This window comes from Heteronotia binoei, chromosome 1 (genome assembly GCF_032191835.1).
Source record: "Heteronotia binoei isolate CCM8104 ecotype False Entrance Well chromosome 1, APGP_CSIRO_Hbin_v1, whole genome shotgun sequence".
Classification (NCBI taxonomy): Eukaryota; Metazoa; Chordata; class Lepidosauria; order Squamata; family Gekkonidae; genus Heteronotia; species Heteronotia binoei.
The window spans coordinates 215638175-215664423 of record NC_083223.1 but is presented as its reverse complement, the minus strand read 5'-3'; the positions used below and the strand labels follow the sequence as shown (position 1 = coordinate 215664423).

General features: G+C 50.6%; 1 protein-coding gene across 1 annotated transcript in view; it reads right to left on the bottom strand.

Moving 5' to 3' along the window:
• PLEKHH2 (pleckstrin homology, MyTH4 and FERM domain containing H2) overlaps positions 1–26249 on the bottom strand; it is a 176536-nt gene that overhangs the window by 104148 nt on the left and 46139 nt on the right. The window contains exon 7 of the mRNA XM_060247539.1: positions 9957–10933. Within this exon, the coding sequence (XP_060103522.1) occupies positions 9957–10933 (977 nt within the window). The remainder of the gene's footprint in view (positions 1–9956; positions 10934–26249) is intronic.

Here is a 26249-nt window from a genome sequence, read left to right as displayed (position 1 = left end):
TAATTCTTATGTCCATATTAAACAGAGAGGAACAAACCTATTATGTCTCAAAGATCTCACTTTGCCTTTTAAAATCGCGTATCTTGCTGAGAGTTCCATATTATCCAGTTACCTAGAGGGAGAAAACAATTTAAAATCCCTTCTTCCTATAAGTTTTCCACATTTTGATTTTTTTGATGAAATGTGCATCCTCTCTCCTTAATGCAAGCACCCCTCTCAGTAACGACAATAAAAATCCCACGCCATTAGATCCTCTCAAAAATACTTCAAACAGCCTTAACTTCCAGTTCTTCTTAGTAACTACACCATAAGGTTCCATTTTAGTTTTCTTCTTTTCATTTCCCAACGGATCTTTTCCCATTTCCAGCTCCACAGATGTCACCAAGACCTCTTTGTCACTCTGCTCATGTAGATTCAAGTTTTCGCTAGCTTTCAACATAAAAGCTCCCATTAGCTTTTTTATCAATCCTGTTAATAAATCAAGGTCCTGACTTAGAGAGAATATGATATCCATTGTATCTTTTTTATGAAACATTTCACTTTGTGATGCCATTTTACTCCACAGAATAACTCAGTCTAATAATCAAAGTTGAAAAATAACTCAGAGATCCAATTAGTCTATCCTTCCAAATCTCCACCAGCCGTATATCTTGATTGTTGCCATTTCAGTTGCACTCAGATGACAAATACAAATCTCTTTGGAATATATCTCATTTGTTCAGACCAAATTATAACCAAATAATAGTCTCTTTATCACTTATTCAATCATAATCCAGGTCAATTTAAGTATCTATATTCAGTCAGATTCAGATTGTTGCAGGCATTCAAAGTTATTCTTTTTATCTTTTGGAAGCCAGATTCACGGGAATTCACCTCTTTCCCTTCCTTTGAACTGACCCATTTGTTGTTATGTAAAACGACCCTTTAGCCGATGGTATGAAAAGCAAACTTACTTGCAGAGTAGAATTGCCATGTTTGAGATGGGAAAGGCATACATCAAAGGCTTGTTAGCAGCAAAGAAAGAAAGCGGTCGGGTGTTCACTTCGTTCTGCCGTAATGGCGATCAAGGCAGCGGAGCATTGAAGCGCACAAGAAGAGCAGGAACAGCTGCCACTATATCCCTGTCTTCCTGTAAAAGCCCCATGCAAAAAGGAAAACCCTCCAGGGTCCCCCCAGGCATGGCACCTCTCCAACAGCCTGATTCATGGGGGCTGCAAGAGACAAACTCCGCGGACCCCCACTTAGTTCAAGACGACGAAACCCAGACTCAGCTTTTAGTTAATTTCATTACAGCCCCATAGCCAGGAATGTTTAAGTTGGGGGGGGGGTACTTAAAGTTAATTAAAGTTTCTACAAAATTGAGGACAGATTCTTTATGCCTCTGTGCCACTTTTAAGTTCAGAAGGTTTCCCTATTATTTCCTTAGGAACGGAAGATTCTATTCACTTACCGTGAAGTCTTCCTTCTCTGTGGTCCCGGAGTGGTCCAGTCCTCACTCGTGGGATCTCAGCTCCTCCTCTTCCATTGCAGGGCTTAACAAACTTGACCCGAAGGGGAGGTGCTGGATCCTCAGCAGTCAGTTCTTCTGCCAGCTATCCTACCTCCCTAATAACAACTCCAAGAACAATAGGAGAGAACATCTCTGGGGAAAACAAAACCGTCCCCTCCCTCCAGAGCTTATCCTGAACCCTTCCACAAGGGGCTTTAGCGAGGGACCCAGTAACCAACACTGTGTCCACCTCCAACTCCAAAGTCTCCGGACAAAGCCCATACCCCCTCACACAACTGGGTGGGTAGGACTGGACCACTCCGGGACCACAGAGAAGGAAGACTTCACGGTAAGTGAATAGAATCTTCCGTTCTCCAGTGGTCCCAGGAGTGGGCCAGTCCTCACTCGTGGGACATAAAAAAGCCGAGTCCCTGGGCGGGCACATCAGCTTTGTCCCGAGACCACCTTCCTACCGAACGCAGCCTCGGCTGAGTCCGCCTTATCAATCCTATAGTGCTTAGTAAAGGAGTGAACTGACTTCCAGGTCGCTGCCTTACACACTACCTCCAAAGAAGGAAAAGCCCTATAGGCTGCTGACGTGGCTGTTCCTCTGAGGGAATGAGCTGTCACCCCTGTCGGGGGCTCCAAACCTCTTGCCTTGTAAGCCTCACAGATGCACCCCCTAATCCACCTACTAATGGTGGAGGCTGACACCTTGCGACCATTGTTTGAAACCCTAAAGGAAACAAACAAAGAGTCGGACTGATGAAACCCCTTGGTCCTGTCCAGATAGAAACTAAGGGCTCTACGGACATCTAGACAATGCCACAGCTTCTCTGTCTCATGGACTGGATTGGGGCAAAAGGAAGGCAGCACAATGTCCTCCGCCCTATGAAAGCGTGAGTTCACCTTTGGGATGAATGCAGGGTCAGTGCGAAGCACAACTTTGTCCTGATGGAAAACACAGAGATCCTTATGAATCGAGAGAGCCTGAAGCTCCGACACTCTGCGTGCCGAGGTGATGCCCACTAAGAATACCACCTTAAAGGTCAGCAACTTGAGACTACACGATGCCATGGGTTCAAAAGGCTTGCCACAAAGCACTTTTAGTACCGTGTTCAGATTCCAGGAAGGAAACCTATGCACCTGCGGTGGATTAACCAAGGACACCCCCTTCAGGAACCTTCTGATATGCGGGTGTGTGGAGATAGACCTGCCCTTCCTAGACCCTCTGACCGCTGCTATGGTGGCCACTTGCCTCCACAGTGTACTAGTGCTAAGGCCTTTTTCTAGCCCCTCCTGCAGAAAAGATAGTACAATGGAAACGGAGGCATGCAAAGGGTCCTCCCCCTTATTTGCACACCAGATACGAAAAACCTGCCAGGTAACATTATAGCTCCTGTTAGTGGAGCTCTTCCTTGAGGACAACATGGTGTCTACCACCTTATCCGAATAACCCAGACTAATCAACTGTTGCCGCTCAATCTCCAGGCAGTGAGCTGCAGCATTTCCGGTCGTGGATGATGCAGTTTGCCTTGAACTAGAAGATTCCCTCTCAATGCAATTCGCCACGGCTCCAGTACTGACAGACTTTGAAGGTCCTGGAACGAGGCTCTCCTGGGCCAAAAGGGGGCCACTGCAATCACCTCCGCTTTCTGCTCCCGAACCCTCTGCAGAAATCTCTGTATGATCTGGAACAGGGGAAAGGCGTATAACAGCTTTCTCCGCCAGTCTGAGTTCAGAGAGTCAACTGCCGCCGTCCCTCTGCTTCTTGTTCTTGAAAAATACTGCGGCACCTGGTGATTGTCGTCCGAGGCGAAGAGATCCACTTCCGGGGTCCCGAATCTTTGCCAGATCTCTTGAAATGACTCGCAATGAAGAGCCCATTCCGACTGGTCCAAGGATTGCCGACTCAGCCAGTCTGCTACCACATTGTCCCTTCCTGCCACATGGATGGCTCTGATGGATCGAAGATGGGCTTCCGCCCATCTGAATAGGACCTGAGCTTCGTCCTGAAGTTTCCGGTATCTGGTGCCTCCCTGACGATTCACATAGGCTTTTGCCGTCATATTGTCTGTTTGGACCAGGACGTGAGCTCTTGTTAACTTTTGTCTCCACTGAAGCAAGGCTAGACGTATGGCTCTCAACTCCAGAAGATTTATGCTTTCCTTGGCCTCTTGGATGGTCCACTGATCCTGTGTCACCGCTCCAGTCGTGTGCGCTCCCCAGCCAAAAAGGCTGGCATCTGTGGTCAACACCACCCTCTTGGGTTCCCGCAATTCCTGACCCCAGGAAAAGCGGTCGGGCGTCTGCCACCATCCAAGATCCTTCAACAGGCCGGGTGGTAATGTTAGTGAAATCGGACTTTTGGAACCTATTTGCTTCTGGAAGGGCAACAGGAATTTCTGGAGTGGCCTCGTGTGGAACCGTGCCCACTGAACTATGTCCTGACACGACACCAACATCCCCAACAACTTTGCCAGTAACATCAGCTTGACCCGCTTCTGTTGCTGGACTTCCAAAATCAGCTGCGAGATCTTTGACTGTCTTTCTGGCGTCAGAAAAACCCTGTCCAGACTGGAGTTGATCTGAACCCCCAAGTGTGTCAGAGACTGGGACGGCTGAAGCCAGCTCCTCTGAACGTTTATTACGAATCCGTGCAATCTGAGGGTCCTTATGGTCAACTCTAGGTCTAGTCTCGTCTGCTTTTCCGACGGGGCCTTGACCAGATTGTCGTCCAGATACGGAAACAGAGAAACCCCCTGTAGCCGGAGGACCGCCACGAGGGTGACTAATACTTTTGTGAACACTCTGGGCGAGGATTTTAAGCCAAAAGGCAGAGCTCTGTACTGGTAATGACGCCCGTCGTAGGAGAAGCGAAGAAACCTGCGGTGCCCCTTGGCTATAGGAATATGAAGGTAGGCTTCCAACAGATCTATGGAGGCCATGAAGTCTCCCCTTTGAACAGCTAGCAGTATGGACCTCAGAGTCTCCATTCGAAACTTCTTTGTAACAACCTACTTGTTTACCCACTTCAGGTCCAGAATCGCCCGAACATCTCCGTTCTTTTTGGGCACTACAAAGAAGACGGAATATACACCTTGAAACTTCTCCAGCACCGGTACCGATTCGATGGCTCCTATCTGAACCAGATGATCGATGGCCCTTAGTAGTGTACGATGTTTCTCGAGAGATTGAGCTCTCTGTACCTCCAGGAACCAATGACGTGGAAGAGAAGAAAATTCTAGGGAGTAACCGTTGGTAACTATGTCCAAAACCCATCTGTCCGAAACCGTTTGATGCCACACGTGGGAGAATCTTTGAAGCCGTCCCCCTATCCGATCGTGGTCCATTGGGACTGCCCAGTCATGCTGAGGTGGACTTCTTCTGTCCCTTAATTGGTTGACTTTGATTCCTCCAAAGGAAGGTCTGCCATCTCTGGCCTTTGGTTGCCACTTTGCCCTGTATTGTTTGAAGGAGGTTTGTCTTGAATCTCTCCTATTTCCACGAAAGGACTGGGACCTCTGCCTCGTCCTGTTCTCACGTCTCTTGGAGGGCAGGACTTTTTTCTTATTTCTGTCCTCTATGAGATATCTGTCTAGACCTTCCCCGAAGAGCGAGGCCCCTTTAAAGAGAACCGCAGCCACTTTTGCTCTGGCTGAGGGATCAGCATCCCAATTACAGAGCCAGGTATTCCGCCTAGCCGTAACGCTAGAGGCCATAGCCCTAGCAGAGAGTTGAACTGCTTCGAGGGTCGAATCTGATGCAAAGGCAGTGGCTAGCGTAATTTTCTTAAGTGAGTCCTTAACATCCCTAGGCAGATCCTCTCTCTTAGCTAGGTCGGAAAGCCACATGTACGAAGCCCTACAGAAGAGAGACGTGGTAGCTGACACTTTTAGAGCACTAGCGGAGGCTTCAAAATCGCGACGTAAGGCCTGCTCTATGCGCTTGTCCGTTGGATCCCTTGGCATCCCATCCGCATCCATCGGTAGAATGGAATTAGAAGCCAAGCTGTTGACCGGGTCATCAACTACTGGCAACTTAAGCCTCTTGGTCGCCTCTGGGATGAAGGAGAAAAACTTAGAGAAGTTTGACGACACCGTCTTAGGCTTGGCTGGATGTTCCCACTCAGATCTAATTATTGAGAAAAACCCAGAGGGCAACGGGACCTGTAGTGGTTTTGAACCTGACTTGGGTATAATATCCTCCATTGCAACAGGAAACTCAGCATCCTCCTCATCCTTGGATTTTGGAGTATACTGTATCTGCAATGTCCTAATCACTTTTGGCAGTAGGCGTGGATACACATCTGCTGGAAACAGTTTGGAATGAGTAGAGGCCGGCCCCTCCTCTTCCTCAGAGAGTTCTCCTGAGTCAGGTGACGAAGAGCCCTCAGACAAGTCAGAATCCTCTTCTTCTTGATCAGAGGGAGCTGAATGCAATTCTAACCTACTGCGCTTGGGAGGCCTGGAGGAAACCCCTTCCATTTCCTTATCTACCTCTCTATGTTTCTGTTTGGCTGCCCTCTTAAGTGATGGGGTTGGGGTGGCCACACAGGCAGCTTGAACCTCTTTTTTGACCAGCTCTTGGATCCAAGAAAGAAGATTAGACTTAGCTTCATCTGCTGAAAGATCAGCCTGATGCACTTCTGTCCCCTCTTCCTGTGCTGGTGAATCAGCCAGCTCCAACTCACATGTGCCCTCCTCCAGCATTGCTCCCATAGGAAATCTAGTGGGGGCGGCCATCTTAGAGTGAATGGCCCTATAAGACACAAGTAGTATAAGTAAAATGGTTTCCATTCCCGCCAAAAACCTCCCCCCCCTCACCAGCTCCTGACTGGTTTTCTAACTCCCTTTCCCTTTTCAGGGGCCTCTTCCAGCCGAGGTCACCCCTCCTGGATGCAGGAGCAAACAGGGAAGCCGGAGGGAAGAAGGGAATGAGGAGAGGGGATGGGGGGGGGGGGGGAGTGCTGAACAGAGACGTCTGAATCCCAGCTTCCTTTACAGCCCCGTGGGCTTAAGCTGCCAGCACCAACAAAAGGGGCTCTGGGAGTCTGCAGACCTCCTCTCCCCCTGGAAATCCCCTAAGGGTTCCCCCTCTTCCCATAGAGCTTACCGCCGCTTCTGGGAACCACCGCGCTGTCGCGCTGTCCACGGCGCTTTGGGAGGGCAACGTGAAGCACACGAGTCCTCTCCCTTTTTCCCTGGCCTCTGCCGGTCTTCCCTTCGACTTGCTGCCCCGCAGGCCCCCGGGGTGCCTTTGCTGGGAGCAGCTGGGAGAGACCTATCCATGGCCCCGTGCGTCCGTCAGGCTGGGAAGAGGTGGGGAAGAACAATTAGGCGCGAACGCGTGCCTTGACAAGAGAGGCTACTGCGGTGCGTCGTTCAAGCCCGGGAGGGATTTTCCCTCCCCGCTTTCCCTGAGGAGAAAAAACAGCGGCTCGTTTTAATCTCCCTGCTGGGTGATTTCTGCCACTGACTCCAGGTATTCTTCTCTTTCTTTCTTTCTTTCTTTCTTTCTTTCTTTCTTTCTTTCTTTTCTTTCTTTCTTTCATTGTCTCAGGTCAAAGAGCCTCAAGGGGGCTCTAAAGCACGTCCTGCTTGGATTGCAGGGCTAACAAAACTGACTGCTGAGGATCCAGCACCTCCCCTTCGGGTCAAGTTTGTTAAGCCCTGCAATGGAAGAGGAGGAGCTGAGATCCCACGAGTGAGGACTGGCCCACTCCTGGGACCACTGGAGAAAAGGAAATTTCTTCTCTCCTTTAAGTCAGTTCCCAGTCCTGCCAATGATCATTGTTCCTGAAGGGGTAGCATTGTCTGGAATCTGACTGAAATAGGAGATCTACCTTGAAAAAAACGGGTGGTGTGTGTGCTTTTTCTCTCATGCAATGCAATATAATGACACTGAGCAGTCCTCACCCGCATCTTGGAAAGTTAATTCACCATTACACTCAGTGGATGCATGGCTTACTTTCTGAGTAAGCATTGGACTGTACAGCATTGCATTTGGACTGTATTTGGACTGTACAGCATTGCAAGCTAAATCATTAAAGGGACTGTTTTTTCCTCTAATGAAATGCAATAAAATCACACTGAGCAGCCCTCACCCACATCTTGGGAAGGTGCAATACAATGTAACTCAGTGGGACTGCTTCCTCCAAGTCAGCAAATTGGGCTGCAAATCCTAGGCACGCTGTCTGAGAGCAAGGCTCAGAGAGCAGATGTGCCCAGGGGCTGGGACCCCATGTGCCTCACCATAGTTATGAGCCCGTTTTATCACCAGTGCTTTTTGGATCCAGTTTTTACTATTTATTCAAGTGAAGGCTTTTGAAATGAGATCTGATTTCCTTGTGTATTATATGGAATTCCTGTGTTCTTAATTTAGGTGGGCATATCTGAGCCAAATCACATATTACACTAGATATGGGTCCAATACAGGGCCACCAATGCCTTTCTATAGGAAAATTTAGACATTGAAAAATAGCTGCAAATACCCAATCAGGTGCTGTAGCAGACCCAGACTATCTCGTCCCCATGCATACACCTTTTCAAGTGACGAAATAGCCATGGGGGGGGGCGGTGTTTCGGCATTTTGAAAGGAGGAAGGACAGATTGCCTCCATGCTGTGGGCCAAATCAGGATAGGGGCCTTGTGGTAATTTCTAAATGCCTGAATTTTCCTCTAAAATTGTGTCAGTGGCCACGGATTGGAACCATGTTCACTATCATGTATAGTTTGATTCCAGATGTGAACAATGAGAATTAGGGTCTATATGTCAATGAGGTCCCTCAAAAAAGTAAAAGGGATATCAAAACTGCTAAATGCGATTCCATACCATGCCCTCAGTATCCTTGCTTTCCCTAGAATCATTCCTTGTTTTATATGCATATTGCCTGTTCTATTACAAGTTCCATATCTTGATTATGTTTTATTATGAAAAGGTAAGGATTATTGTTCTTAAAAAATACTTTATTGACAGTTCCATTGAAGACAATTTCAAATGTGATAGAGCAACCATATGTCTTCTGAAACCCCTGTACCTTATTTGTTATCATGTATTCTGCAATTGAAATTGGTACCGGCGGGGGAGGAGGATTTTACTCTTACTATGGCAGAACAGGTCACAAAACACAAGGAAATTTTAATGGCTACTAGAGTGACTGCTTTAAAAGAAGGTAAAGTAATGTCTCAGTTGGACAAGAGCTGGCAATCATTCCCCCCCACCCCCCACCCCACCCCAAAAAATCTACTAGATACATAGATGTTTCTCCACTCCTGTATCTGTTTATCCTCCTAATAATCTGTAATATGCTTTTTTCTCCTTTTGTTTTCCCAGTGAGTAAAAATGTTCTCTTCAAATACATTTTTAAAATTAATTTAAAAGAATTTTTATTTAGTATATTAAAAATAACACAATTAATTAAAAAGTAAAGGTGCTGGGGTGACATTGCTTTCACGTTTTTAAGGCAGACTTTTTTATGGGGTGGTTTGCCATTGCCTTCCTCAGTCATTTACACTTTACCCCCAGCAAGCTGGGGACTCAAGTTTACCAACCTCGGAAGGATGGAAGGCTGAGTCAATCATGAGCTGGCTACCTGAACCCAGCTTCTGCCAGGATCAAATTGGGGTCGTGAGCACAGCCTGGACTGCAGTACTGCAGCTTACCACACTGCGCCATGTGGCTCTTAACACAATTTTTATACACACACACACATGCACGTGCAGTTGATTCTGACCACAGGGTTTCAAGACAAGCCCCCGACAGTCAACACACTATATATCTCAACTTTTAAAATAGCCTGCCAAGTTATGAAACAATATAATGAGAATGTGAAGCTGGTTTAAATAAAGTTACACCAATAGAGAAAGGAAATATACATGTCATTTCACCTTCTAGGATTATTCTATCTATTTTATTTTATTTTTACAAAATGGTGCTCTCAAGTCTAAAATTTAAAGAAGGCATAGGGATAGTCAGTTACCACTTTTTCCTTGTAAAAACCACTGTTTCCCAAGTTGCTCTTACTCATGAACATAAGAACATAAAAGAGGTCATGTTGGATCAGCCCTCCCACTTCCCCAAGCACCAAGAATACAGAGCATCGATGCCCCAAAAATAGTGTTCCATCTCTATCTTGTGGCTAATAGATTCTAATGGACCTCTGCGCCATATGTTTATCCAATCCCCTCTTGAAGCTGTCTATGCTTGTAGTCACCCCCACTTCCTGTGGCAGACCACTTCCTGGAGCAGGCCACCACTTCCTTTGGCATTGGGGAGGCAACTTCTGGCAAAAAAATGGCCAATTTTCCTGCCAGAAGTTGCTTTCCCTCTTTCCCTTTAGCAAGCTTCCCCTTTCCTCACTGCTGTAATCTTTTTTTTTTAAGTCAGGGAAGTTATCATGGAACCATATAGGAGGTCTAGTTCTTCCCTAACAAATTAGAAGGTTGTCATAAATAATAACATTTACCCAGGAGGGGAATCGATGCAGTGGAGGAGTAGGAGGCTTAGTGCTGGTTGTTTTCCTTGTATCACCAGGGTCCACGGCTTCTGAACACTGAGTATCGCAGGCATCATAAGTAAACAACTCATCATTGCAGCTAATCTCCATTTTCTCTAAAACTTCTGGACCTTCCCCATCCACCTGATCTATGTCTGTTTCCTGAGGCTTAAAGGGACGTATCATGCTTATAGCATTTCTGTTTCTGCCAAACATTTTGTCTGAACACAGAGAAGGTTGACTAAAATGTTTTTTTGCCAATGCTGCACTTATCGTAAAGACACTGGGAGTTCTCAGCTTTGGAGGTGGCAGATCAGATGGAGAATTCAACTGTTTACCAGTCTGAGAGCCTGCTGCCAGAATCAGTGCTGGATGCTTTGGTGCTAGAGCAGGAGTTAAAATTGGACTTGGAGTATTTGCCTCACTAGAGGATGAAGAATAATCTAGCCTCTGGGACTGAAATCTCTTATTCAACTCATCTGAAAAACTATCGTGGACTTTCTTATCACCAAAGGATTCCAAGTTGCTTTTTCCAATTAGATTATTCTGGTTTTTCCATGGACACCCTTGTTGCCACAAATATAGTTTTTTTTGTTTGCTGATTTGAGTTCCAAAGCTCTCTTCTTCCAATAAAGAACTGCTGTCATCTGATGCTGTCAAATACATTTCACTTCCAATTTGGCTGTAGCCTGTTCCTTCTTCAGATGTGTGACTTGAAAGGGTAGATACACGCCTGGATTTAGGTCTTCCTTTACCTCCTTCCTCCTCATCAGAACTCCAGTCACTTACTGTACTGCCAGAGTTCTTGGATATATTGTTATCATGATCTTTTGACTTTACTGTTTGTCTTTGTTCGGAGCCAAAAGAGTTTTGTTGCTGCAGTGGTTTCAAGCTTCTGTTATTCCCATACAGCTGACCAGCAAGGTATGTTTCCTGAATTTTTTTCTCTGGAAAGAAAACAGATAATATGATTGGAAAGTTATTTTAAGTGAAGGCAGCACAATGTAAGTTGTAATCAAGATGTACAAGTAATATCAATTCAAAACTCACTTATATATTTTTTTTTAATTTCAGGAAACAGCAACATATATGAAAAGCACATCAGATTTATTAAGATGCTGACACCTTCCTCTAAGATAGTGGTCCCCAACCTTCTTGGTACCGAGGACCGGCAGCAGAGCTAGCCCGCCCACTGTGACCCCAGGGCCAGCAGGGTGGGGGCACTGAATTTCCCCCCCGCCCCCTGTGGCACTGTGCAGCCTCGCCACCCCCCCAGTGCTGTGCAGCTTTGCTGCCCTGCCCCCTTCCCCTCACAGCACCTCTGCAGTGGCGGGCAACCCGCTGAAGCGGCCTGCCAGAGTTTAGCTCCGTCGCCCCCCACCCTGCGTGACAAGGCTCAGGTTCCCCCTCCTACTGCCTTCCCTCTCTCCCCGGTGCTCCATCATCGCCCTCACCCCCTCCTCCCTCCCTTCTCCCCTCCCTCAGATCGAGCACAGCAGAGTCAAAACTGGGCCTTACCAGTTTTGATGGGGCCAGTGCGCCATCTAACATTTTGAAGTACGCATGAGAGAATGCTTCTCCCCCCTCACTTCCGGTTCGAGGAAGGACGTAGGAGAAGCATTTTCTCACTTGTACTTCAAAGTGTTAGACGGCGCACTGGCTCCATCAAAACTGGTAAGGCCCAGTTTCAGTGCGGCTCGGCACAATCAGAGGGAGAGGGGAGGGAGGGAAAGAACGGAGCGCTGCACTGCATTGCAGCACAGGGGAGAAAGGGAGGGTAGTGGCAGGGGGGTGACAAAACTCCGTGGGGGGGGAGCCTCCAGGCTTCGCGGCCCACTTGCAGACAGGCCGCAGCCCGGTAGTGGTCCCCGGCCTGGTGGTTTGGGACCCCTGCTCTAAGAGAGCTCAGTTTTGATGCAAGTGCACAAAACATCATAAGAAGAGCCCTGCTCAGTCAGACCAGTGGTCATCTAGTATACCATCTTGTTCCACACACAGTGCCCAGCCAGTTACTCTGGAGAGCTGAAGAGAAGGAGGAAGAATTGAAGGAGTTGGTTTTACACCCCATCCTTCTGAAGGAGTCTCAGAATGGCTTATAATCACCTTCCATTCTTCTTCCCACAACAAAAGCCCTGTGAAGTAGATGGGGCTGAAAGAGTTCTGAGAGAATTGTGACCGATCCAATATTAACCAGCTGGGGTCATATGAAGGAGTGGGGAATCGAACCCTGTTCTCCAGATTAAAGTCCACTGCTCTTAGCCACTACACCAAGCTGGCTTCTGTAACAGGGTATAGAATCCTGATGTTGCCTTCTGGAACTGGATTTCAGAGGTTTACTACCTCTGAAATATAGAGGTTCAATTTAGTCACAATGGCTGATAGCCACTAATAGACCTCTCTTACATGAATCTATCTAAATCCCTGCGTAAAGCTTTCTATGTCTATGGCTATCCCTACATCTTCTAGCAGTGAATTCCAAATTTTAATCACTCATTGAGTTAAGTAGTATTTTGTTTTGTTTGTCCTCAATCTGCCGCCCATCAGCTTCATTGGATGCCCTTGAGTTCTTAAATTTGGGGAGGAGAAAAAGTTCTTTCTGTCAGCTCTCTCTATCCCGAGCATCATCATAATTCCCTAATGGTGGTGTAAAATGAAGCACTCCCATTGGCTGATGAGTGCACTCAACAAACCATTGGCCCATCATGTGTCAGTCACTACCTCTGGGTTCCCATTGTCTGACTCCCCTATCCCCTGCCTACTGCAGGCCTGGGAGAACTGAACAAACCACCAAAACAGTCTCATCTCAGAGACAGACACATTTCTACGCTTCTCTGAGTCCTCTCCATCAACCAGCCTCAGAAAGGCTTGCCATTCTACTGCCGCTTCATGAAGCATTTCCCCTCAGAGGCCATGGCAGCTGCCTTTTTCCTGTCACTCTCTCCCTCCCTCAGCCTCGCCCCAGGACAGATGAGGATTGGGCCACTGGGGAAGCTGCTAGCCAGAGGTTGTTGCTAGGCAGTAAAGGGAGAACCCTCAGCTGAATATAATGCCACAGAGTCCACCCTCTAAAGCAGTTTTTAAAAATATATGTTATTAAATATTAATAAGTATCCAATAGCAAGTCAGTAGAAAGAAAAAAATTAGAGAAAAAATACACTTGGGAAAATAAACATATACATAAATATATGCATTACAAACCTAAATAAATTAGTCTATATATTTTTCTTTTTAAAAAAAAATTAAACAAATATAGAGTCTTAAGAAATGCTGTTAATAACTTCCAATCAATGCTCCCTTTAAGCTGTGGAGTCTTGTGAGCAAAAAATCTACTTTGCGAGCTACTGGCATTAAAGCTGTGAGCAAGTAATTTGGCTACTGCATAAATTAGTTTGCTCTGGGGTCATACTTCTTGAGCCAAGATAAAAATGTGTGAATTGGAGGCTGAAAAATTGTGAACTAGCTCACACTAACTCAGTTTAGAGGCAACACTGCTTCCAACATATTACTATACTCTTCTTTAGATGCTAGATATTCTGTAACTGGAAACCAGACTATCACAAATTTAGAATCAAATAAATTTCCTTGTTGGGTGAGAGAAACTGAGATTTTGTCTATAGTACAAAATTCCAGAACTTTTTGTAGCCAATCTCCAATTGTGAGGTTTTTAGAGGATTTCCAAAATTTTGCAATTCCAAAAGTATTAAGAAGGCTGGTCGTGCATATATTCCACATGTTCAAGATCAAAGGTCAAAGTATTTTATTGTTGTAGCCATAGGCTATAACAACCCAGCAAACCCCCCAAAGTATACAGTTTACTTCCAGCCATAAAAATTAAAACATAAAAAATACATAGCAAAATACAGTACGATGAACAAGATTTAAAACATATATAATAAAACAATGTGACAGAATGAGGATATAACTTGGCCAAAATTTTTGTATGCGTGGCTATAGTTATCTTCTTCCTTATTTTTATTGCTAAAAAGATGAAAGTAGCCACCTTTAAGGTAATATTTATTTATTTATTTATTTATTTGGTGACTTCTATCCCGCCCTTCCCACAAGTGGCTCAGTGGAATGGCATCAGCCAATAAAAATTTAATACATTCCTCTTCTGATTTAAACTTTGAGTGAAATTGATTCAGCAGTTTATTTCGGATCGGTCCATGAAATGGACAGGATATAATACAATGAACAATATCTTCTATTGGTACCACAGGAACAAAGACGCTGGTCCACGGGTATTTTTTGAAATCTACCCTAAAGGTACAAGGATGGCATGGTTTGGAACCGGGCTTCGGTAAATGCTTTTCTTAACGGGGCATTTGAGAGTTAGATAGCGGGAAAAGAATTTATTTTTCTTGAACTGGGGATACCAGACAGAGAATTTAGAGTGACGAATCAGATTGATGTCACGAAGGGCATCCTTTTCAAAAATCCAGTCCCACAGTTTACCTGGGTCCCAGACTATTACTGACTTTAAAGAGGGTAAAGAGTACATTTGTAAAATGGGAGAAAGGTATTTGGACCACACACTCATATTGCTGAAGTACTGAAAACTGTGTTTTACCAGGTGGTTGTCTGGAATACTACTAAGCTTCTTATAGTATTTTAATACTATCAAGTGGGCTCTAGAGGTGACTGAGGGCAAACTGACTTCTAGTCTCAGGTGTGGAGCCAGGGTACTTTGGGGAAGGCCTAAAATTTTCCTTAAAAAGGAATGTTGAAGATCAGAATTTCCATTTCAAAAGGAATATTAAAATGAGTACTATCATACATTTATAATGATTTTACCATCGCACAATCCCACCAACGGTAAAACTTCCTATAGCATTACAGCCCTTCCAGAATAAAGGAGGCAATTATTTGTGCATATAATGAAATTTTTGCGGGGTAAGGGACCACTGTGTTAATGTTCTACAGAACTGTGTCCTAATTGAAATATTGTGAGCTCTAAATGTTGAAGACCTCCACATTAGTTTCCATTGATCTGGTGGTATATTAAAATTAAGACCTTTTTGTCAGTATTTAACATAAGAGGACAACCCTCATAAGCATATAGTAAAATGTTATAAATAACAGATATATTTCCCTCCATAGCAGTTATTTTCTCCAGGGAGAGAGAGATCTGTTGTCTGGAGTTGTTATGATCCCAGGAGATCTTCAGGCTCCATCTGGAGGTTGGCTACCCTAGGCCTGGCAGCACCCTCTGAGTGACTTGATGCCACCTGCCTGGCATGACTTGACTAGGCCTGGCTGCTTGCTCCTGTTCAGCAGCAGCCCCCTATGACAGCCAGAGTGACTTAGCAGTTGCAAACTCCAGATTGGCAAATTCCTGGAGATCTGAGGGGTGGCGCCTGAAGAGGGTGGGTTTGAGGAGTGGTGGGCCCTCAGACAGGCACAATACCATAGACTCCACCCTCTAGATCAGCCGTTTCCCTACTGCTTTGGTCCCCACTATGGAGAAAGACTGTACTTTTCCTAGGTAGAGGCTGTGGGGAGGGGGAGGAGATGGAATGCTGAAGTCAGATCAGTTCCCCTACAGAAAATGACTGCCCTAAGGCACATACTCTATGGTATACAATTACACAACCAGGCCAGGCAAAAAAACCCCAGATTATGCCACAAATTCATGCTGATGCTAAATACCACAAGGCTGAATGTCACGAGCTGGGGCCAGGCCAGGCGAAGTCCAGGGGCAGTCCAAGGTCTGTAACCGGTGAGCAAGAGTGTCCAAGGTGCCAAAGCCAAATCGTCGTCCAGGTATCGTAGGTCAGAGGTTCAGAAGCCGTAGTCAGGGGATCCAGAAGTCAAGCCAAGGTCAGGAGGTCCAAAGTCAAAAGCCGAAGTGGATGCTAGGACGTCAGGTAGATGACTAGTTGCTTCCACAAAGCCTTCTCTCAAAGCCTACAGCTATATAGCCCTCTGCTGTCTGTTGCCCATTTGGGCTAATTGCTGACTCAGAGGGCAGCCAGGATCCTGCTGGGACTCAAGCACCCTCACTCCTAGAAGGGCCAGAATCCTTTCAAAACTCAGGGCTCAGGGAGCGTCTTGCTTGTGAGCGTGCCACCCTCCTCCGATCCCTGAGGTCCTGACGAAGGCGGTCACGCACATGAGCCACCCGAGAGGGCGAGGCAGGGGGGCTTGGATCTTCTCCAGCAGGAGGAAAGGGCACTGGTGCAGGTGGCAGGGGCACAGTTTCTTCTGCAGGCTCGGCTTTTTCTGCAAGGCCCCCAGCACCCATGACACTATCCCCCCCAGGGCCCCCCTCCGTCGAGGGGCCTGGGAGGTCGGGATGGTCGTTGTGGAACTGTTGCACCAAGTCCAGGGCATGAAGATTGTCCACGGGCTCCCAAGACCAGTCTTCCGGGCCGTATCCCTCCCAGTCCACAAGGTACTAGAAGCCTCCACGATGGTACCGGGAGTCCAGGATCTGGCGCACCTCATATTCTTCTTCGTCATCCACCAGCACCGGTGGTGGTGGCATTGGGGAAGGAGGCCGAGCTGGGTCAGGGGGTGCAGCCGGAACAAGGAGGGAGCGATGAAACACAGGGTGAATGCGGAGGTGGGGTGGCAACTGGAGCCTGAAGGCGACGGGGTTTATTTGTTCTAAGACAGGGTAGGGTCCAATGAACCGTGCATCCAGCTTGTGCGACCGACTAGGCCGGCGCAGGTAGCGAGTCGAGAGCCACACCTGATCCCCCGGCTGCACTGGAGGGCCTTCTTGCCTCTTCCGGTCCGCAGCCAGTTTATACGCCTCCTTGGCCCGCTGTAGCTGCTCTCGGAGCAAGTCTTGGCTGGCGCGGAGTTCTTGCAGGTAGGCATCGAAGGCGGGGACATTCGTGGGTGGCAGGATTGCCGGGAAGAACCGAGGGTGGTACCCGTAGGTTGCAGCAAACGGGGTCATTTGGGTGGATGAATGGACCGCGTTGTTGTATGCAAATTCCGCTAGGGGCAACAGGGTGGTCCAGTCATCGTGCTGGTAACAGGTGTAACAGCGGAGATATTGCTATAGCGTGGCATTGGTGCGCTCTGTCTGACCATCTGTCTGTGGGTGGTAGGCTGAGGACAGGTGCACTCGAGTACCCAGGCTGGAATGGAGGGCTTGCCAGAACCGAGAGGAGAACTGGGGGCCCCGGTCTGAGATCAGGTGGGCTGGGAGTCCGTGCAGACGAAAGATGTGTTGCAGGTAGAGCTGGGCCGTCTCCTGAGCTGTGGGAAGTTTCGGGCACGGAATGAAGTGGGCCATCTTTGTAAACAGGTCGACGACCACTAAGATGCAAGTCTGACCCTTGGATCGCGGAAGTTCTGTGATGAAGTCCATTGAGATGGTATCCCAGGGTCCTGAGGGTGTGGGCAAGGGCTGTAACAATCCTGGGGGTTTGGCTGGGATGTCTTTGGCCCGTCGGCAGACGTCACAGGAATTGACATAACAGGCAACATCGGAGCGAACTCGTGGCCACCAGAATTCCCGTGTCAGCAAGTGGGTGGTCTTATGTTGTCCAAAGTGCCCAGCGGGTAACGCGTCGTGGGTCATGCATAGTACTTCTGCCCGCAAGGGCCCGGGCGGCACATAGAGGCGTTCGCGGTGTAGCAAGAGGCCGCCTCGAGTCGTGAACTCCCCTGTTGAGCCATCTTGGAGTGCCTGGAGGTGTTGCTGGACCCAGGGATCATTGGCCTGGCTAGCACGAATGTCCTCCACGAGTGCTGGTGAAGTGGAGGTGGCTGCAAACACTGAGGGTGGCAGGATGGGAGCAGCAGGCGCGGTCTCAGTCGAAGCAGGAGCGTATTCCGGTTTCCGCGAGAGCGCATCGGCTTTCCGGTTCTGGGTATGGGGGATGTAGGTGATCTTGAAGTCAAAGCGGGAGAAGAATAGGGACCACCAGATCTGGCGCTGGTTGAGACGGCGGGTGGTCTGGAGATGCTCCAAGTTCCGGTGGTCGGTGAGCACTTGGACAGGGTGGCGAGCCCCTTCAAGGTAATGTCTCCAAACCTCAAAAGCCACCTTGATCGCGAGCAACTCCCTCTCCCAGATGGTGTAGTTCCTCTCCGCAGCAGTGAGCTGGCGTGAGTAATAGGCGCAGGGCTGGAGTGGCTGGGACGGCTCCTCGCGCTGGGACAGCACTGCTCCCAGGGCCACGTTGGAGGCATCAGCTTCCACCGTAAAGGGAAGCTGGGGGTCGGGGTATCTCAGGAGTGGCCCGGTGGCGAAGCGGGTCTTCAGGGTGGAGAAGGCGTTATCGGCCTCTGGGGACCAGTGGAAAGGTTCTTTGGGGCGGAGTAGTTGCGTCAGGGGCGTGGTCAGAGATGCATAGGCCAGGATGAATTGCCGATAGTAGTTGGCGAAAAAACAGGTTTCCTACCTGTAACTGATGATCTTTGAGTGGTCATCTGTGCAGTCACACTTGTGGGAGTAGGCGCCAGCGCCGATCTCGATCGGTAAACTTCAAAAGCTGTGGATTTCCGCGCCGCCGGCCCAGTGCGCATGCCCCGAATCCCCACTGCGCACGCCCACTGGGACGGCCGCGGACATCCCGCCAGTTCCTTCTGGCCGCCGCGTTAGCCCCACGGAGGGACCGGCAGCAGCGGGGAAGGCGGGCGGGTAGTGTGACTGCACAGATGACCACTCGAAGATCATCAGTTACAGGTAGGAAACCTGTTTATCTTCTTCGTGGTCTCTGTGCATCACACTTGTGGGAGATTAACAAGCTCAGGCCTACCTGGTGGAGGGTACGCCGGTCCATCACGAGGAAACGGACTGTAAGACGGCACGGCCCACGGAAGAAACTTGTCTGTGCCTCAGGTCCAAGGCGTAGTGCGTCACAAACGTGTGAGCCGAGGACCACGTGGCTGCCCTGCAAATGTCCTGCAGGGGAACTCCCTTCATGAACGCCTCCGACGTTGCCACCACCCTGGTTGAGTGGGCACGCAGTGGTCCAGGAAGAGGCCGCTTCCGAAGAAGGTAGCACAGTCGGATGGTCCCTGTAATCCATTTGGATAAGCGTTGGGAGGAAATGCGCTGTCCTAGGGAGGACGTTGCGTATGAAATGAACAGCCTGGCATCCTTCCGGGAAGGGCCAGTGCAGTGCAGGTAGAAAGAAAGTGCCCTTTTAACATCTAGGGCGTGTAACAGTCGCTCGGAGTCATTGGCCGGAGAGGGGAAATAAACTGGTAGGTAAATTTCCGAGTTGAGATGGAAGGGAGACACCACCTTAGGTAGGAAGGTGATGTCAGGGCGCAGCGTGACCCCTTCAGGCGAAAACAGTAAGTAGGGGGAGTCACACCTGAGCGCAGCGAGCTCCCCCACCCTCCTCGCTGAGGTGATAGCCACAAGGAAGGCCGTCTTCCAGGCCAAGAGGTGGGGCGGGCATGTCGCCATCGGCTCGAATGGCTTCCCTGTCAGTGCTTTGAGGACAAGTGGAAGGTCCCACGCAGGTGCAGGTGCCCTCACTGCCGGGTACAGTCTCGCCATGCCCTTGAGGAAGCGTTTAGTGTCCGGATGCGTGAAAGGCGAGTAGCCTTCAATCAGCCCGTGTGCTGCCGAGATAGCAGCTAGGTAGACTCGCACTGAAGAGGGCGCCAGGCCCGCGTCCAGCAAGGTAATTAGGAAGTCCAAAATTATCGATAAGTCCGCCCTTTTGGGAACCACAGAGAGGTCTGCAGCGAACTTGGCGAACCTGGCCCATTTAGCCGCGTACGACCGTCTCGTGGAGGTTTTCCTACAGTTCAAGATCACGAACTTGGTCCTGTCAGAGAATCTGGATCCAGACGTCATGCCGTGAGGCGCAGATGCGGGATATCGTGGTGCAGAACCCGGCCCTCGTGAGAGAGCAGGAGATCCTGCACCTGGGGAAATTGATGGTAAGTTCTCCCCGACAGGCAGAGGACCAGGGGAAACCATGGCTGTCGGGGCCACCAGGGCGTTACTAGAATCCCCTTCGGCCGTTCCCTCATTATCTTCTGTACTACCTTGGTGAGTAGTGGTACAGGAGGGAACAGATACACCTTGTGGTGCCTCCACGGTACCTGTCCCCCAAGGCGAGAGGGTCCGAGCTCCCCCTGCAGCAGAAGAGGCGGCATTTTGCGTTTTGCCTTGTAGCGAAAACGTCCAGGTCCGGGGTCCCCCACCGGCTGAAGACTAGTCTCAGGAACTCCCAGTTGAGCTCCCACTCGTGGAGGAGAGCTCCACCTCGACTCAGAAAGTCCGCTTGAACGTTCCTGTCCCCCGGAAGGTGGGTCGCTCGAAGGAAAATTCCTATGGAGATGCACGTTTCCCATATCAGGGAGGCCAGCTGGCAGAGCCTCCTGGACACCGTGCCCCCTTGTCGATTGATATAGGCCATTGCTGTGGTATTGTCCGTCATCACGGCCACCGACCGACCCTCCAGAAGAGGTTGGAAAGAGCGAAGCGCGTGGAAGATGGCCAGTAGCTCCAGGAAGTTTATGTGCTGGTGGGCATGATGGCTCGGCCAATGGTCCCCCACGCATAGGGCCCCCATGTGAGCCCCCCATCCCCAGAGGGAGGCATCCGTGGTGAGCGTCAGGACCGGTTCCGGCTTGTGGAAGGGCGCCCCCTCGGTCAGGCGACTCTTCAGGCTCCACCAGGAGAGGGACGACAGGATCTCTACAGGCACCGTCAGCAACCGGGATGGCTTCTCGACGTTGCACCTGAAGTTCCGAAGGAACCAAAGCTGCAGGGGCCGCATCCTGAGCCTCGCAAACGGGAGGACGGAAGTCGTCGCTGCCATAAGTCCCAGGAGCCGCTGCAGCGTCCTTGCAGGGACAGTCGGGTTCTGTTGGAGAGAGGACACCAGCTGCACAATGGCGTCTGCTCTGTCTGGAGAGAGAAACGCCTTGCAAACTCGTGTGTCGAGGATCGCTCCAATGAATTGTACCTTCTGAGAAGGCACCAGATTGGACTTTTTTAGATTGATCTGGAGCCCCAGATCGTCCACCAAGGCCAGGGTGATGGAAATGTGCCGCAGTAACTTCTCCCTCGACTCCGCCACCAGGAGCCAATCATCTATGAATGGGAAAAGTGTCACACCTTGCAGCCGCAAGTGAGCAGCAATGACCACCATTGTCTTGGTGAATACCCTTGGGGCTGTACAGAGGCCGAACGGTAGAGCCCGGTACTGGTAATGGTCGTCCCCGACCACGAAGCGTAGGTACTTCCGATGTCTGGGATGAATTGAGACATGGAAGTACGCGTCTTTTAGATCGAGGGTCGCCATGCAGTCCCTGTTGCCCAGGAGGGGAAGGATGTATGGGAGCGATGTCATCCTGAACTTGTCGCACCTCACAAAGGCGTTCAGTGCCCTCAAGTCCATGATCGGCCGGAGGCCCCCATCCCGTTTGGGGACTGCAAAATAACGGGAGTAGAATCCCCGACCTTTCTGGTCCATAGGGACCTTCTGGATGGCTTGCTTCTGGAGGAGCGACTGGCCCTCCTCGCAGAGAGTTTGCGATGGTGCGGTGGAAACGAACCTCGAGGTACACGGGGGGTGGAGAAATTCTATACAATAACCCAGCCGGATTATTGACAAAACCCACTGGTCCGAAGTAATATGGGACCAGGCAGGGAAAAATTTGGCAAGGCGGATAGAGTCCAAGTCCGGCGGGCCAAGAGTGTCCAGGAGGAAGTCAAAGACCCTGTTTTCCTTGCTTCGCCCCCTTCTGGCGGGTCGTCTGGGTGGAAGGGGGAGAGTACTTGGGCTTCGACTGGTAGGAAGGGTGGGTAAAGGAGGCCAACTTCGATCGCCACTGCCTCTCTGGCGACTTGGAGTACTGCTTCTTCTGCCAGGTTTTAGGCCACTGACGCTTAGGTTGAGGACGTGGTCCGGATACACCCAGGTTTCTGGAAGTCTTGATGCTTTTATCCAGCTCCTGGAGGACCGAATCAGTCGTAGAACTAAATAAACCCGCTCCGTCAAATGGCAGATCTTCGACATACGCTTGTGTGTCGGGTTGGAGTGCCATAGATCTTACCCACGAGTGCCTGCGTAGAGAGATAGCCGTGGTTAGGGCCTTCGCGCAGATGTCACCTGAATGCCTGGCCGAGTTTAACTGTTGCTTAGCCAGGATCATGCCTTCTTTCTGCAACTTCTTTAGAGCGTTGCGGCTTTGCTCGGGAAGGGTGGCCATTATAGTGGAGACCTGGTCCCAGAGTGCGTATTGGTAGCGGCCATAGCATGCCGCGTAATTGACAATTTTTACGCCCAGGGAGCCCGCCGAGTACAGACGTCTACCCATGGCATCCAATTTTCTGCCCTCTTTGTCCGGCGGAGTGGAATGTGTCTTTCGCGCCTTGGAGGACGATGATACGACCACCAAATTTGGTTTGGGGTGGACATATAAAAATTCTGCCGAAGCTTCCTGGATTCTATACATATGATCCAGCCTGCGTGAGGAGACAGGCGTGGAAGCAGGCTTGTCCCAGGAGGCCTTGGCAGTTTGGAGCATGACGTTCGTCAAGGGTAGAGCCACCGCTGTGGATGTGTCTTGTTGGACTATGTCGAAGACAGTGTCCGTTACTGTAGGTTGTGGCTGGACTGTAGTGAGCAAAAGAGTCTGAGCCATTCTTTTTATGAGGTCACCATAAGATTTTAGGTCCTCTGAAGGTGATATTGGCTGCTCCTCAGATGTTTTCCCGGGGGGTGAAGGTTCGCCACCGGAGGAGACCTCCCTTTCGGGTGAAGAGTCGTCAAGAGACCTGGGGGATACCTCTGGCGAATCGGAGAGCTCAGATTGGTGCCGAGGAGGAAGCTGCGGGGCCACTGGTGTAAGCTCTTTCACCGACGGGGTACGTTGCTTGGGTGCTTTCTGGACCGGCCGGTCCAGCTCCGGAGGCTTTGATGCCGACGCCGACGGGGCATCCCTCTGCGTCCTGTGAGACGTTCGGGATCGATACGAGGTCTCGGAGGCTTGGTCCCAATCCTTCTGGCGTTGTTGAAGCCACGGAAAGGGGGGTTGCATGGGGTAGGCCCCATAAAGGTATTGCCACTGTCTCTGGTCCCAGGGAATCTGGGCCGGCTGGCTTCGTGGCGAGTGATTGTCTTCCCGACAGCGAGGAGAGTGGCTGCTGGAAGATCGGTCCCGACGATGGTGTCGGTGTTGAGCAGGAGAGCTTCGAGGCTGGGAGGTCGATCTGTCGAGTGGACTACTCCCGGTACCGACACGCTGCGCCGACTCGATCTCTGAGTCCGAATCGGAAACGATGAGTTGAGTCGGCATCGATGCCAATTGCGAGCTCGGCTGCCGGATAGGAGAGGCAAAGAGCTTCAGTGGCAGGACGACCGGTGCGGTCGGGTCGACCGGGGATGCCGGAGAAGACTGGGTAGCCGATATGCGTTTGGGCTTCTCAGACTTCTTGTGCAGCTTCTTTTCAGAGGGCATCCCTTTGTCCTCCTTGGGCCTTTTGATCGGCACCGAGGAGTCCGAGGCGGCTACCGAACCGGATTGTTTCCGAGGACGGTCGGTATTGATGTTAGCCCGCCCGGTATCGACTGGCGTCGACGGTGGTGGGGCCACCTGGCCTGTCGATGACTCGGCCTGTTCGGTTCGCGGGGAAAGTGCTCGCTCCATCAGGGCCGCCGCGAGTCGTGCCGCTCTGTTTTTCCGCGTCTGCTTGGAAAACTTGGCACAGTGGGAACAGGAATCCGGCCTGTGCCGCTCTCCCAGGCACAATAAACACAAGGAGTGCCCGTCTGGTGGGGCGATTTTACTCCCGCATGCGGAGCAGCGGCGAAAAAAATCCCCACTTTCTTTCCATACGAGGAAAGGCAAGGCAGGAAGAAAGAGAAAGGGAGAGGGGTCCCCCCCTCGAAGGGCGGGAAAACAAAACCCGCTCTCCCGCAACAATAGGAAAAAAACCTACTCTATCTACAACTAACTAACAATACTAAAACTATGTACAACTAACTATATAATTTCCGGATGGAAACGAAAAGTTCACCGACCGTGGCAGAGAGATCAACCGATCAGCGCGGCGGTCAGAAGAGAACTGGCGGGATGTCCGCGGCCGTCCCAGTGGGCGTGCACAGTGGGGCTTCGGGGCACGCGCACTGGGCCGGCGGCGCGGAAATCCACAGCTTTTGAAGTTTACCGATCGAGATCGGTGCTGGCGCCTACTCCCACAAGTGTGATGCACAGAGACCACGAAGAAGATCCAAGGAACCTCTGCAGGTCTTTGCGATTCTGAGGGGCCTGCCAGGTCAGGACCGCTTCCACTTTTTTCGGGTCCATGAGGATTCCCTGCGGTGACACAATGTGACCAAGGAACTCGAAGGAGCGCAGGTCAAAGTCGCACTTCTCCAGCTTGGCATAGAGGCCATGGGCTCGTAGGCGCTGCAGGACCTGGCGGACGTGCTCGGCGTGCTGGGCAGGATTGCGGGAGTAAATTAGGATGTCATCCAGGTATATGATCGTGAAGCGGTCGAGCAGGTCCCGGAATACATCATTCATGAACCTCTGGAAGACAGCGGGGGCATTGGTCAATCCGAAGGGCATCACTAGGTGCTCGTACTGCCCGTATCGGGTCCCAAACGCGGTCTTCCATTCGTCTCCGTGCCGTATGCGCACCAAATTGTACGTTCCGCGGAGGTCCAGCTTGGTGTAGATTTGGGCCCCCTTTAAACGATCCAAGAGTTCAGGGATCAGTGGTAGAGGGTACCGGTCGCGGATGGTGATCTTGTTCAGGGCCCGGTAGTCATTGCACAGCCGGAGCTCCCCACTTTTCTTCTTCACGAAGAGGACTGGAGCAGACAGGGGAGAAGTTGAGGGTCGGATGAATCCGCGTTTCAGGTTCTTGTCCAGGTAGTCTCGCAAAGCTGCCAACTCAGGCTCCGACATTGGGTACAGACGCCCCACCGGGAGTGGTGCCCCAGGTACCAAATCAACGGCACAGTCATAGGGTCGGTGAGGGGGAAGCTGATCTGCTCCTGTCTCTTCAAAGACATCGGCGAAATCCGCATACTTCTGAGGGAGCTGAGGACCATCACTCGGGATGCCGGCTGCTAGAGTGGTGGGAGGAGTCAGATGGGGGCATGGGTCTCGGAAGTGTAGTTCCTGCTGGGCCCAGTCCACGATGGGGTTGTGCAGCTTCAGCCAGGAAAGGCCTAGAATCAGCGGGAAGCAAGGCATGCGGGCGACATCAAACTGCAGCTGTTCTTGGTGCTGCTGGACGTGGAAGGTGATGGGACAGGTCTCCTGGGTGACGGGGCCAGAACGGAGGAGGCACCCGTCAATAGCCTCCACCAGCGTCGGAATCTCTTTTGGCTGCACTGGGATCTGGTGCTGCTTTACAAAGGCGGCATCTACGAAACAGTGGGCCGCTCCCGAGTCCAGCATGGCATACACGAACAGCCAGCGTCCATCGGGCAGACGGAGTTTGACTGGTAGCAGGAACGGGCCCGGGGTATCAGCCTGTTGTTCGGAGGACCCAGCTAGTCGCCCCAGGCTGGAGGGTCCACTTACGCCTGGGGCTGGCCTTTTGGCGGCAGTGGCAATGTAGGTCCGGGTATCCGATGTTTAGCAGGGCAGCCAGAGGCATAGTGGCCTGCCGTGCCGCAGTAGAGGCACAGGTTCTGCGTCCAGCGTCTGGCCTTTTCTTCTGGAGTCAGGCGGGGTCGAGCAGCTCCAAGCTGCATAGGCTCACCCTCGTCTCTGGTACTAGCTGGGGATGGGAGAGGAGCCAAGTGGCATGGCGCAGGGAGCTGGCGCCCTCGGGTCTTGGCTTGGCGGCGACTTTCCAGGCGGCCATCGATGCGGAGGCAGAGGGTGATAAGTTCCTGGAGCGTGGGGGGCCGCTCCACCCTGGCCTGTTCATCCAGGACTTTCTCTGCCAACCCCTCGGTAAACTGGTCCATCTGAGCAGCCTCATTCCACGCCAAGTCTTGGGCCAGGAGCTTGAATTCGGTGGCATACTGAGCCACCGAGGACTGGCCTTGTTTCAGGGCCCTGATTTTCCGGTTGGCTGTGGCTGCTTGGACTGGGTTGGAGAAGGCAGCAGACAGGTGGGCCTCAAACCCCTGGTAATCAGTCAGTAGGGGAGAGGACCCAACCAGTAGAGGTGTGGCCCACTTGGCCGCCTGCCCCTTTAACAGACTAATGATAAAACACAACTTCGTCTTGTCATTGGGGAAGTCCCGTGCTCTTAGTTCAAAGTACAGCTGACACTGTGCCAGGAAAGCAGGAAATTCTTCCACGGCACCCCCAAATCTGTCAGGTGGGGGAACTGGGCATTTGGCTGGAGCACTGGCTGCA